Source organism: Bidens hawaiensis, unplaced genomic scaffold (assembly GCF_021521415.1).
Source record: "Bidens hawaiensis isolate Kalapana, Puna unplaced genomic scaffold, B.hawaiensis_p1.1 tig00014410_1, whole genome shotgun sequence".
In the NCBI taxonomy this organism is placed as follows: domain Eukaryota; kingdom Viridiplantae; phylum Streptophyta; class Magnoliopsida; order Asterales; family Asteraceae; genus Bidens; species Bidens hawaiensis.
Window position 1 is genome coordinate 10198 of NW_027492251.1, and position 15686 is coordinate 25883.

At 36.0% G+C, this 15686-nt stretch overlaps 1 protein-coding gene across 1 annotated transcript; it reads right to left on the reverse strand.

Moving 5' to 3' along the window:
- Positions 1 to 7857: 7857 nt before the first annotated feature.
- On the reverse strand, positions 7858 to 9312 carry LOC143546673 (protein PLASTID MOVEMENT IMPAIRED 15-like). The gene has a single exon (XM_077038293.1). The coding sequence runs from the start codon at positions 9310 to 9312 to the stop codon at positions 8119 to 8121; it is 1194 nt and encodes a 397-aa protein (XP_076894408.1). The 3' UTR covers positions 7858 to 8118.
- Between the last annotated feature and the right edge of the window lie 6374 nt (positions 9313 to 15686).

Genomic DNA, 15686 nt, shown 5'->3' on the forward strand with positions numbered 1-15686 from the left:
TGGTCTCCTTACCACCGGGCTTCCCCGCCACCTCTGCACTATCTGACTCCGAGTCAGATAGGACTACCGGGTCGGCCGTAGAGGCCACCTTCTCTTTGCCTTTCCCGACGGCAGCCTTTTTCTTCCGCACCAGTGGAGGACCTTCTGCGGATTCCTCAGAAGAAGAAATGTCAACTCCAGCAGCAGGCACAGCATTGAGAGGTTCAGGGTAGAAGATAGGCTTACCTGGCCGTCGGTGGCTCAGGATCTCTTGGCCTGGCGGGTAAACCTCCACGAACCGACCCGCGGTCTGCTCTAAGATGGGCAACTCGTTCTCGTCCAGAGCACGAGTACCCATCCGCGCGGGACCATCTTCCTCCCGCGGGTTCAGGAGCGACTGAAGATCGTTCCCCTCTGAAATCAACAAGAAAGTTAGAAAAAATCGAAGTCAGCAAAATGAAACAAGACGTACCATAAGGGACAGAGTTCGAACCATATTCAAGGACGATCGGAACCTTATCCGCATTCGCCGCCTTCCACACCCGGCTCATCCCCAGCATCACCATCGCCGACTCCGGAAAACGGAAAACCGGGGACTGGACCCGGGATATCTTCGAGAACCATTCCGCCTCCTCGTAGTTGAGGGCGGGAAGGTTCGGAAGCGCCTGGCCATTCTTGAACTTCATGGCGATGGGGATGGCGCGAGCGGATATGAAGAAGAACTCTCTTCTCCATGAGCGAAGACTCCGCTCGGTGGTACAAATCTTTAAACCCTTAATACGGGTTGTAAGAGTGTACCACCCCTGGATGCACCTCCAAGTGTAGAAGGTCATCAGACGGTCAACGAGGGGCTCAAGGCCCAGTATCCGGCACACCCACTCAAAGTGCCGGACCTTGGCAATGGCCATGGGGTGCACCTCGGTCAGGTGCACACCGTGCCTCTCCAGGACACGGTACACAAACTTTGTCAACGGAAACCTAAGGTTTCCGTAGACAAAGAATGCAGCATAAACCCCGATCTTGCCACTAGGGGCATCGTACACAGTATGGTGGGGTTCAGGAAACTCAGGCTCGAGAGACTCGAGCATGAACTTCCTGACGATATACTGGTACAGATCGACAGGAAGAGAGCACTGGCATTCGCCAGCAGTCTTCTGGTCATCAGCATCATGAGAAGGCATGGTGGAAGAAAGATGAAAAGAGATTTCAGGGTAATGCTTTACTGAACAGAAAAATTCGCCGGAAATTACTTGAGAAGAAGATATGAAAGTGAAAAGTGTGAATTGCAAATAACCCTCTCCCCCTTTATATAGTAATCGTAATTAATGCGATGAATTTAATACGGAAGTGAGAGAAATCAAAGGTGCAATGAAACTATGACGCGTGGCAAAAGCAAGCTGGCAACATCTGTCACAAGGACGTATGCCAGAGATTTCGCGGCTACGCGCCCGAAATCCCGTGCCCACGCGCCTGAAAAAGCAACTGGAATGACCATGTTCTGTCACGTCACCATAACTCCCTGCACGTCCTGACACAGTCAGAAGAAACCGTCGCACGACGTTTCAGAGGTTTGGACTTATCTTTTCACCAACTCTTCGAATTTCAAAATTCAAAAATTCGAAAATATTAAAAAGTAAGCGGGAGAATACCCCTTACCCCTTGGCAAGCAAGTAACCGTAAGACGGATGCGGGTACAGTGTAAAGGCAAAACCCTTCACATACCTAACACCCGCAGGGAATTGAAGCCAAGAAAACCTTGGTGAACAAGTAACCGTAAGACGGATGCGGGTACAGTGTTAAGGCAAAACCCTTCACATACCTAGCACCCGCAGGGAATTGAAGCCAAGTACCTCGGCAACCAAGTAACTGTAAGACGGGTGCGGGTACAGTGTAAAGGCAAAACCCTTCACATACCTAACACCCGCAGGGAATTGACGCCAGGAATACCTTGGAAGTAAAGTAACCGTAAGACGAGCACAGGTACAGTGTTAAGGCAAAACCCTTCACATACCTAGCGCTCCGCTGGGAATTGAAACCAAGAAGGATCTTCTGGGCAATGCTTGCGGAAACGGAAATAACATCCCCGCATAGCGGGAACGTCGAGAACTACGTTGTTTGAAGCTCCAAGATGGAATTGGTGGTCTTAACATAATTGATCACTATGTTCAAAACTACCAAAACCTCATGGAAAATACATACAACTGGGACTCAATGCTCCTGACTTGCGAGGAGGTTACAGACCTACCCGCATCATACCCAAAGACCAAGCAGGAAACTCGGGCATTTCTGCAAGTGACAAGGACTTCCGCGGAAAGAATCCCCATGGAAAACCTTACAAAACCCTTTTCAAAACCCTTTGCTCAAGTCCAAAAGTTCACCTCATTTTATTAAACACTCATGAGAAGAACATTGGACTGGGGGGACTTGAAGAGGTAGGTCCCAGCAGAGCCCAGTTGGACCCGCAAGACTCACCTTAAACAGGGACGTCTGCGCAGAGACCAACTGGATCCGCAGGACCAACCATGCTCAGAGACGTAACGTCCTTACGCGCAGTACGCAAGCTGGTCCCGCAGGAAATGCCTCCCAATGGTGAAGGACTCCGCCTGTCCCCGCAGCCTCGGATACAAGCCATTAGGGAAGGCCACCCGCGCAGCATGGCTACACGCACAAGGCACTTAACTCTCCCCAGTGTCACCTGAAGGAATGAGCAAAGGCGGGAGGGGGAAAACTCCCGCCTAAATGAGCCAGTCCGTATGATGGAGGATCTTTTGTGTGATACCTGACGAGGTACAGACAAAAGATCTGACCAAGAATGCGACAGCTCACTGACAGCAGCATGGCAGACAGCACGCCACAGCACTGTGACCAATAGCCGCCGCCTACCCACCAACTCCTGCCATACCACGTGCCTAGCCTGTAGTTGGCAGAAGAGGAAGAGTGCACGACACGCCTGCTCTGTGTCAGCCGCTACCTATCCACCACTCACAGGCAAGGCACGTGCATAGGTTACAGTTGGTAGCGTGTTGGGCCGGCTAAACCCCTTGGAAACCTACCTTCGGCTATAAATACCCCAATGGTATGAACATCTTATATCAATATATACCTGATATCTGCTCTAGCAATCTCTTAATATACTTTTATATTTAAAGAGCAATCTAGTCTGATTCTCACGCCGGAGGGTGGTCACAAGGAGGAACCCCCCCCTTCTCAGTGACGAGCTCACGGTGTCTGTTTTGCAGGTTATCAGAAGAACCATCTTCCAAGGGTCTAACCCCTCGTGGGAAACAGCTCTCCAACCCCCAGGTTACCAGTAATCTGTCGGGGTTCGACTGGTGTTTCTTCAGGTCTTGATAAGTATTAAGAAGTATATGATATCTACATTTATATTCAAGTGAAGTTAATATATAATTGTAAATGAAACATTGTTAAATATTATTAATTTGTATGTAACTAGCCCTGTGTAATACACGAGTTTATAACCTAGTGTATTATATTCTAATAAGTTATCATAGTTGGTGTTTATTAAAATGATACGCTATTTTATACTTAAAAAAATTGGAGGTTACAACTTACAACTACAAACAATCTATTGGTTAACGTCGATATTACTTGTTGCCACTAAACTTCCTATAGAATTAATGTGCAACAATAAAACTATATAAATATTTGGCTTCTCTTTTATAACTTATAGGCGCTTTATATATAATTTCACAAATGAAATGTCGATCATCTCTTATTTGGTACGTACAATGGAACCATCGCTCTAAGATTTTCATTGGATGATTAAAACTTATTTTTTAAAATTTATTTACTGAATGGTTTTTACATAATATAAACTCAAGCTCAAGAACAAGTTTGGTGAGCCTTGGTTTTAAGCGATGAGATATCCCAAATTCCAAATAGTTGGACTTAAGCCTAACAAGTCCCCTCCTAGGCTGTGTATAAGCATATACAAATCAAAATTTAATCAAGTTTTGGGGAAAAAATTTTCTTATAGGTGACGTATAGGGGGTATAAGGGTACATTGTGCGTGTCGCTTAGTTGCCATACAAAAACTGACAGCCACGTTACTGCTTTTAAGGTAAGGACCTATACGTTTCATATAGACTAGTACATAGTGTATAATAGGCGGTTGAGTGTTGAATTAAAATCCTTAATGTGTAAATAATACCACCCTAAATAATATAGTCATAGGGCACACATCGTGTAAGTTAATTCCCCTCTAGCTAACATATTATGTGGTTTACTTTTATAATGTAAGTAACTATATCATGTGTAAACAAGAAAACTATTAAATCCTAATTATTCTTTTGCACTTTATAATTCTTTTGTGGAAGTAGAAAATTCTTTAAAAGTATACTAAAATAGTCTCTACGTCGATGGTTCCATCTTTAAAATATCATTAGCTTAATCAAAAGGTTTCCATTGATTTGAAAGCTTCGAAATGACTGGTTATCTTACTATTTTACTATACTAATAAACAAAAATAATGATGCATAGTTGTCCTAATTACATTCATCATAACATAAAATTATCTTCTAATCTCTTTTCTCCTTAATCTATGTTATCCATGGGTAATGAGTGAAAATGGTTTGACCCATAAGTTCAACATCTTCAATATGTTTCAACATATTATGTACACATTAATGACAATTTAAAACAATTTAATTTCTAATTAAAATATAATTATGCTCCATGTGTATCTTATCTTACTTTTCTTTAAAGAATCTTACTTATCTTACTTTTCTTTATATAATTATGCTCCATGTGTATCTTATCTTACTTTTCTTTATATAATTATGCAAAGCTTCTCAATTAATAAGTAATATTTGAAGTGTGTGTGATAATATTATACTTAATCTATAAATTTCAAAGAAAATCATTAAATTACTTATGATTAAATATCTAAATTTTACTTATTTGACAAATCCCGTATAATACACGGGTTCAAAAACTAGTACATGTGTATACATGTATCATTAGATAACAACACACACTTAACATACATATATTAAATAATAACTTTAAACAAAAGGCAAAGCATTTGTCTAGTTTAGGGTTTCCAAATTATTTCCAAAAAAAGTCAAAAAATTGATATTAAAGATTCCTAAAAATCTTCATCGTATCACCTGATCTGATCATCAGTCCCAACGACGACTAATAAAAGTATTTATGGTATCAAAGTTGATTAATTCTTATTGATCATGAACCCTATATAGAGATTATAATACACCAATAGAGGATAGCTGATGATAGGATTAGGATGTTTAAACATTTTGGCTATGATACACCATAAGAGTGTTAAGGTATCAAATTTGAATAATTTTCATTGATCATGAACCCTCTTAATTTATATAGATATAAATTATAGGGTAGAGATATTGTACGCCAATGCCTTAACGTACGAGAGGTATGCGAGACATTCAAAGGCAAAAACCTAAAACGCTCACCAAAAACCTAAAACGCTCAGAGAACGTTCAAAAAACGGTCTTCGTGAAAAAAGTAAAAAATTGATCGATTAACGATTCAAAACTGTTTTTTTCGGTTAACCAATGATTAATTGGTATGTATTGACGATTCCGAGATGTTGAGATGTGATTTCATGAATCGATTCGTGAAAAACGGGATTCACGTATGTTAATGTACGTTAAGGATTAGTGTATTGGATCTTTTCACTGTAATTATAATACCCCAATATGAAATACATATGAAATAGATGCAACATAATTATCAAACATAATCATGAGCTAAATAGACTACTCTAATAGTAGTTAATACCCACGCTTAATTTAATTAATACCAAAATAATAATACAAATATTGTTTTAATGTTACATAATACAAACAATCATATTTAAGTTTAATTATCAAAAGATTTGATGATTTGTTGTCGGATTTGATGCCTAGGGAAAGCGTTCTACAACGGATCAATTGGACCAAACAGTGAAGTATATCAAACACATGCAGGAAAACATCAAAGTGTTAGGTGTCAAAAGAGATCATCTCAAGAACTTAATGTCAATGAATAGTTATACTAATAATGATAGCTTAAACAATTTTCTCCCAAATACAGTTGTCGTCGATAGTTGCAATGGGGGATTCTAGATTTTGATCAATGGTTGTTCAATTCAAGATGGGTTCCTCCTTTCGAGAGTGTTAAACACACTTGTCGAAGAAGGACTTAACATTATAACTTGCACTTCAACTAGAGCAAGCGAACGGTTACTTCATACCATCCAATCTGAGGTAAGTTTCTTACGAACACAATAACTAATTCCTTTAAATTCCTAGGCATTATGTGAAACGAACACGCCCTTAAATATTAATTAAACAGATTATATATTCATATGTGGTCTACTTTCTAGTTTTATAAACATATAATTAATAGAGTTTAGGCCAGGTTTTACAGTATGGACCCCACTTAACTCATCATCAGTTCTTGCAGGCGAATAATCAAGCTTCAATTGATCCCTCATTGTTGCAACAAAGATTAGTAGGCATAGTCAATAATAGGTAGACTTCAAATTGCGAGTGACCATACTTTTAATACCTTTGATAAATTTTTATTTGCATGCATGGGACTCAACTGTAGATGTTGCAATCACTATTTTCTTTTTCTTTCGGTTTTTGTGTTCGAATATTAGTATGTTTAATCGATCTATTACATTGTATGAGTTCATTTTGTAACTCAACTTGGTTGGTTTCTGTAAAATTATACACTTAAAATAATATGTATATTTAAATGCTTTATAAAACTAGTTATATGTACTTATAACTATTTGTTTAGAGTACAAAATTATATATCTTATTGAAAGGATGTTTTATAGGAATGAAAATTTGCTAACATATTTGATCATGACCTGTTGGCATGCGCTGGATGAGGTCAAAAGATGGCGACCCAATGGTGTTGATTAGTTCCCTGGGCACGAACCCTATCGCAGTATCTACGGCCTCCCTTGTTACATCCACAACCACACACTCTCGCTGCTGATATACAGGGATGAGTCGACTGAGCATCCTAAAGAGAGAATGAATTGTCGTCTTGTTGATCATCCCTCGTTCGAAACAGTGGAACCGCCGATAAAAAGATCTTCATCGTCGGGTGTTTACTGATTAAAACTTAATTATTAGATTTACTTATGTTTAATGGTTATTACGTAATACAAATTTTTAAATCATGTTAAACAAGTTTGGTGAACCTTGGCCTAGTAGGCTATAACTGATGAGATATCCTCAATTCCTCATAGTGAGATTTAGCTTAACATGTGAGGCCCAGCCCACATGAGCCCAACCTGCATTGTAACTTGTTAAAAAGAGGAAACATGTCACATCATAAGAGATGTTCGTCTGAATTGGATATATTTTCTTCTCATAACTTTAACCTTATAAGGTTGTGTGTAGCAGAGAAACCATAAAATGAGGCGTTTTGTGTTATGTGACGTTCAGTTAGCAAATGATGAGTTTTGGTTTTAGAGGTGTAATGGTGTTGTAGGCACTTGTAGCCCCCCCCCCCCCAACACACACACACACACACATATATATATATATATCACACAAGAATAAAATAATTATTTCTCAAACCTTTCGCATGCGACAAATAGTCATAGCTAGATTTGTACTTGTATAAACCGAATGAAAGCGAGTTAACTAGGAAATGACTCTTAACACAAATCATGCATATATTATGACGGACTAGAGTTACTGGCTTAATCAAATACGACTAAAATGTAATGTCCTGTTTGTCCAACTCTCAACACAAATTCCATCGTCTGAAACCCGATTTTAACTTCTAACTGTTTTTCTTTTAATTTTAGCAATCCGATTTCATATAAAATATAACATATAAACTAGAAAAACAATGAAAAAAAACTATACAATTAATTAACCTAAAACAATTTCAACCTAACACTCTCAAACTCAATTACCCTATGCATCCACACACAACAATCTCAATAAACTTGCACAATGTCAACAAACCTTCACTCACTAATCCATTGGAATGCGGTTTCAAGTGACCCGAACCGACTCAACCTGAACCGAATAGAAAATCCAAAAAAGAGTGACAAGACATCCAAGCATCGAAAATTACCGACACCCATTAAAATAGTTTCTAAATTCGTCACTCACAACATTCTTCACACTAAACAAGTTTTTGCATAACTTTCTCTTTCCCCAAGGAACCCATCTTCCCCGAATACCGGGCTCCCGAAAACCGAAACTTCTGCAACTTAACCCGTTTAACACCCGCCTTGCTCCCAACTCTATACATCGATCTACGGCCCGAAGCCACAACCCGTTCCCCTAACCCGGCCCGCTCTACATCAGAGCCCGGCCCGTTTAATTTACTAATTTCTCTTTCTACCATCTCAATTTTCATCAACACCTCTCTCTCATTTGCATTCAAAGCTTCAACCCATGCTTGAGCTGCATCAATCTTCTTATCAGCAACCTCTACAGCCCGACCCGCCTTCCCCGTTAAGTACCCGTATTCAAAATCCGTTATCGTTATCATCGAAGCCGTATCTCTAGCTTCCATTATTGCATTAATTACATTCCTTAAACTCCACAATGCTTCAAATTCTAATAATTTAATTACTTCCAATTCCTCAATTGCATCCTCTAATTCTACTTCTTTAACCCCAATTTCATTTTCAGTTTCTCGAATCTCACTTCTCGTGTTTTCGATTTCTTCGTTTAAGGAACCTTCTTCTTTGTATAATCTTTCGATTTCGGACCTTAATTGATCGAGTGTAAAGACTAAATTCGACGCAACCATGTCGGTTTTCGACTCGATAGAATTAATTGATTCTAATTTTGATTTTTCACTCAAAATCTTTGAATTTAGAACTTGAATTATTGAATCATGTACCTCCTCTGTTTTCAATAACTCCTCTGTTTCGACACGAACTCGATTTAACTCGTCTCGAATCGAATCCATTGATGTCATGAAATTAAACCCTTCTCCTTTAATAATTTCAAGTTCTTGTTTTGCATCTTCTAGTTTTTCATCTTTAACTCTCTTTACCTTCAATTCTTGTATCTCTTTGTTCATTAACTCTATAGAAGCCAAAAGTGTCAATCGTTTCGAATTCGACGCCTTTAACGCTCTATTCGCGTCTCGTTTCTCCTTCGACACGCGAGCAATATCGCGCTTAAGTTTGATCAACTCGTGTTTTGTATGTTCGAGTTCTTTTGTCACTTGTGCATATTGAGCATCTTGGTTTTTGATGGATGTTTCGGTGTCGTGCTTGCGCCAATTCGATTCTTGAATCATTGAAGCTAAAGCATGTAGTGCTTTTGTAGCATCTGAAAGCTTGGTTACTAGTGCTTCCATTTGGTGGTTTGTTAATCGTTGTTATACAACCAACAGTTAGGATCAGAAACAGGGGTGAAATTGAGTTGTGAAAAACAGAGGTATTAAGGAATGAGTTTATGTGTTGTTTGAAAATGTATAGATGGAAGATTTGGATAAAATTGAAGGGATTTGAGTCATGTCTTTTGTTTTGAGAGGTGAGGATGGTAGGAGTGTAATTAAGTGGAAAACTAGGGATGAAAATGGATGTCAAACTGAAATGTTGGTGGTGTTGGAAGTTTGATCTTTCTCTCCCTCTAGTTTGGGATGTAATGTAGATATACAATTTGACAAATAATAAGAAAAATTAAAAAGAAATGTCATCTTGTACCATTAGAGATTAAATGTTGGACATGATATTATGATAAGACATGATTATGTATGATGCTAGACAAGAATACAACATGATAACCGATCGTGTCATTTTTTTTCAAACACGAGCCTGCTCATAAACAGGTTACTCAGCACATCTAGTTTAAAGACATGATAAAGATCGCATATGTAGGAAACAAATATTCCCAAAAGTTCGTAAAATTTTTAGGTAATACATCATTCGTAACATAATTGAAAGGATGATATAACTTTTTATGTATTTTTGTTAATTGTTTTAAAAATTTTAAAATTAAAAAACTGTTAATGAAAAGTAAGTTATGTTCAAGATAAATAATTTTTTTTTTAAATGTAAACTAAGGATATGTAACTATCTCTGTTACACAATCTATACATACGGATAATATTATGGTATGAAACCAAAAATAGGAAGTAAAATCTGGTAGAGTATGTGATTGCGAATTGCAAGCTACTCCACAAAACATGTTTTATTTGTCTTTTGTTTCCATTTCATTCATGCATGTTAGTTATAACAGCTTACAATATGGGGAAAAAAAGGGTTACCTACGATCACAATGTCGAAGATAAACCACCAAATCATGCCGACACAACGGCAACCGATCACCATCATCATCACCACCACCATCATCGCCACCACCATCGTCAAAAGCCAAAGAAGAACAAACCCGAAGCTCGATTACTACACACTCTCTATTCCCATTTTAAGAAGCTAGCCAAATGTCGTGCTAGAAAAAATATACCTCTTTCCTCTTCTCGTACCAATGTGTCATCCGAAGACATTAAACGTCCCCATGGTCATTATTCGTCTTGGTTCAAGGTTGATAACATAGACGATAGTCATGACTTGTTTACGAGTTCTGATTTTGATAATTATGACGCACATTGTGACGATGGGGGATATGTTGGCGCGTTTGAATTAGGTTTAAAGACGATGTCGTTTATTGAGTATGAGAACAATGAGGATCTATTTGGTGGGGAGTGTGTGTTTGCTCCTGATTTGAATGCTAGCCATAACATGATGACGGTGTTTGAAGAAAATGGGTCTGGGTATGGGTATGGGTACGGGTCGTGCATACCCGACCCGAATATGAACTTGGATAACGGTGATGAAGGTGAGTACTTGTTAGATATGTTCGAGCTTTCTTCACAGGAAGATATGATTAATGAGTTTTTAAAGGTTAACCTTTTCGTTTGTTAAAACATGACAATTAATATTGTGACAAGAAATGATGTACTATATATGTTACAACTTACAAGTTATAACCAAACAAAAGTGCATATAAATAAAATAAAAGAAGCAAAGTTGAGATGGCCCAAAACAAGGCGAAGGCCGGCTTATAAGCCTATTATTGAACTATAGACCACTATATGAAATATTAGTTATTGGATTGTTTTATATTGTTTGTTCTAATATTTATTTATTTTTTAATTTATATTTTTTTTTATTGTATGAAAGTTAATAATATACTTATGGTTTGATGATAAATTGTTTTACAAATAAATGAGATGTTATAATCCTGTTTAAAAACTATATGGTTTTGATAAGACCCAAAACCCGTTTATTATTTTTACTATGAAATTGGTTTTTTAATTATAAATAATATTTATGAAAATTAATAATATATTTATGGTTTGATGAGACCCAAGACCCATTTATTTTTTTACTATCAAATTGGTTTTTTTATTTAAATAATATATATATCTTTTTTAAAATAAATAAGATATTATTTTTTATTATATCCTCTTTTATAGGATTTTCACATAAATAATTTGGTGAGAATAATTTTTAATTTTGTGAGATGTTATAACCCGTTTAAGGAATATATGGGTTTGGTAAGACTCATACCCATGAATTCGGGTCAAATGCATGAGAAGCCTCCATTTAAAAATCAAGCATATCTGGTGACTCCAAAAAAAAGGAGACCACGTAGGATTTTATGTCTTCGTTTATATATATTACTTGTTTTTATCCCCGTATTACGGGGTTGTTTTATATTATTTATTTTTAATATTTATCTATTTTTTGAATTTTTATTTTTTTATTGTATGAAAGTTAATAATATGCTTATGGTTTAATATTAAATTGTTTCACAAATAAATGAGATGTTATAACACGGTTTAAAAGCTATATGAGTTTGATGAGATCCGAGACCCGTGTATATTTTTTACTATAAAATTGTTTTTTTAATAATAAATAATATATATCTTTTTTTAAATAAATTATATATTAATTTTTGGTATATTCCTACTTTATAGGATTTTTGTATTAAATATTTGGTGAGATTAGTTTTTAATTTAATAAGATGTTATAACCCGTTTAAGAGATATCTGAGTTTGATAAGACTCATACACGTGAATTGGGTCAAATGTACGTATGAGAAACCTCCATTTAAAAATCAAGCAAATCCGGTGACTCCAAAAAATGGGAGAGGCCATATCGTGACACCTAGGATTTTTATGTTTTCGTATATATATATTATAGATAGATAGATATAATAATGATGATATTTTTTTTCTGATTTGTGTCAATTTTTTGTTGTTTTCCAAATTTTATATATCTTGTAGAAATACTTAACTTATTACAAAATATATTTAGAATAATTGTAATATTTGTGTAGGCTATCAATCCATGTTGTGCATACATTAGAAAATTTACTTTCTTTTTGTGGAAATCAAAACTAGTGACGGATTCGGATGGTGAAATCCACCATTGAGTGACTACAGTAGTTGTTTTAATCTGTCGTTATATTTTCATCGGTAATCTGTTATACTATACAACTAGGCTTCGACGCCAACATAGCGTTGGCAATGTGTTGGTGATCACTCGCTAAAACTATCCGTAAATTCATTACTCACACCATGTGTTCTGACAGAGTATCACGTATAGATGAATAACGAAACCATATTAGATTTCCAAGAATAAGTCCATTAATAAAAGGCTTTTGTTTTTGTTTTATAGTGTTTTAAAACACGCATTACTTGCATATGTTTTGCCCTATCTTGAGATGCTTTTCTCACCCACTCCACACATTGTTAGTCAATGTAAGAACAAAGAAGGGTTAGAATAACCAAAATAAATAACATAAGAATTTAACAAAACCCTTGAAAACTTTTTTAAACTACTTTTTTAAATAAAAAAAGTTTACTTTGAACACCCCAAAGCACCCTAAACCTATGGTGGCTTCAGTTTTGCATTTAGATCTTTACAAGTTTCAATTCAAAGATCCAAATTTCCCAAGAATCATGATCCAATTGATACAAAAGAGTTGCAGTATAGTACACATGAGCAAGACAAATTAGATTTTATTAATCTCACATTTTTACTTTAGCTATGTGGGATGACAACTAGAAAAAAATTATCGATAATGAACTAACTAATAATTTAAAATAAAATATATGTTTGATTTTTATAATGCCCACATTAAGTACTCCACTACAACAACTTGCATCCCTTTTTTAAGGACATGAATGGGATGATTCAGGCTTGAAATCTTATGATTTTATATTTAAAACCTAAGTTAATGGAGTTTCTTCATAATTCATATTAGTGGGTTTCATTTTTGATGATATTTCTGAGTGAGTCAGGCCTGGAACATCAATACTAATATATACAATTAAAATCATGTCTTATAAATGCTCACTCAGATATTGAAGGCAGTTACAAGCGCTCATTCCACTCCTCTTTTCTACTCATTACAACCTCTATTTTTTGTCCCCAATTACCTTCGTTGTCTATAAAAGGGACCAATGAAGTGATAGCATGGTAGAAAAATATTACACCTAAAAATTCATTGGCACAAAGGTCCTCAAAGAAGGTTCAATGGAGCACTAAGAGCTTAATGGAGAACTATAATTATATTATAAAAGAAAAAAAAACTTAAAAATAATTTATCTAAAACTATGTGTTTTTAAATTTATTAATAACTGGAATAATTTGTTTAGTTTATTAAGATAGTGTGTAATCGATTTTATTATCTTTAAAAACATGATCATATTATAAACGAAAAACTTAAAGGGTTTCAAGGTTTTAAAGCGAACCATAAACACTTATAATTGTTACGTGATTAATAGAGTCCGCATTTAAAGAACAGCTGCATCGCGTGGGCACTCGTCTAGTTTTATTAAAAGAGCATTCAAAATATGTTAAACGGTCAAACCCACACAAGTTCCTTTAGACAACAGTTTGATGCAGCCAAAGACACTATCAACCTCCGCTATGAGGGAGGCTTAAGGGGTGTTTTTTTAGCTCTTCCGACATCTTTTGTCTGCGCTGCGCAAACCACGTGCAGATTTGTAATTTTTGTAGATTGTTTGTTTTTCGGAAGACATTTTATTAAAAAAGGTATGCGCGTCCTCTCACTACTACAAAAATAGGTATTTGCTACGGGCAAATCTGTAGCAAATCCGTAGCTAACACTCATTTTGCTACGGATTTGCTACGAATTTGGTTCGTAGGTACAAGTCTCGTAGCTAATTTACTTGCTATGGATTTTAGCTACGGAATCATATTTTGCAACGGCAGACATGGACCAACCACTTCTCACATCTTCTTGCATCTTCTCATCTTTTATTTCATTCAGCCCTTCTTAAACCTGAGAAACACACAACCCCCATCTTTCACCCTAACATCTTGTCAACTGCTGCCCCTCCACCTCTGATTCCGTCGGCCACCACGCTGCACACCTACGCCGGTCACCGCCGCTCCTCCGCCTCCCTCGCTGCTCGTCGGCCTCCAGCGACGGAACTACATGAGTGTCCGGGGGGTTCCGTTGCCTCCGGCCACCAAAACTTTCATTAGTACCGATGTCTCTGACGAAGTTAGTTTTTTTTTCGGTTGGACCCTTCAAAACGTTAGTTATCATAGCAAACTAAGAAACGTGAAAATAATATAGTAGGGCATACTCACACAAACTTGACGAAGGAACTGGAAAGTAACAGTTGGGGTTGTGAAAGTAAGAAGATGAGGTGATAGATAATATTTTTATGAGTTAAGTGTCATTTTAGTACATGTGGTTTGGTCAACTACGCAACTTTAGTACCTATTTTTTATTTTGTGCAATGGCTACCTTCGTTTCTAAAAACTTACATTTTTAGTATTTTTTTCTAATCCCGTCTATTTTTTCCGTTAAACAGAGATAATTTGATAACTTCGTTATTTTCTTTGTTTTTTTTCTTTTCTTTTAAACACATATATCTTGTAAACCCCAAATCCACAATCATAACATGAAAATTCAAATCCTAAATCCCCAAACCCTTTTTCCATATCATGATAGGGTTTAAATATTTACGATATTTGGGGATTTAGGATTTGGATTTTGATGTTTTGATTTGGGGATCTAGGGTTTACAAGCTATAAGCGTTTAAAAGAAAAGAAAAAAACAAAGAAAATAACGAAGTTACCAAATTATCCCTGACTTAACGAAAAAAATAGACGGGGTTAGAAAAAATTACTAAAAACGCAAATTTTTTGAAACTGAGGTATCCATTTGCATATAATAAAGAATATGTATTAAAGTTGCGTAGTTAACTAAATCACAGGTACTTAAATGACACTTACTCTATTTTTAGTTATTATTTTAAAAAGTACACTAAAAAATATGATAAATGATGCATAAACTTCAATCTTTTATGCCTAATGAAATAATTAATTATATTCTAATTGGTTAATTTTAAATAATACTTACATACTATTTTATTAGTTTAAAATGCATTTATTGTTTATGGTTTTTACTTTAGAAAATATGATCCATATTTTTATTAAAATGTTTAATTCTCAAATTATTTTGATAAAAAAACAAAAAAGAGCCTTTAAAAAAAGGTATTGAATGGTATAAAAATAGTTAGGCCTTATATATTGAATGTCTTTTTTATTTAATTTTTAGATTATTTAAAAACTTCTGTTTATTTTAGCAGTCCACAGACGTTAAAAAACAAACAGTATTCTACTTGCAGACTTCAGATGTTTGGTCTACCTCTTCTGCTATGGATGAGCACGGTACCGTACC

Coding starts and splice junctions, on each gene's coding strand:
- LOC143546673 (XM_077038293.1), bottom strand. CDS start 9,312: ATGGAAGCACTAGTAACCAAGCTTTCAGATGCTACAAAAGCACTACAT.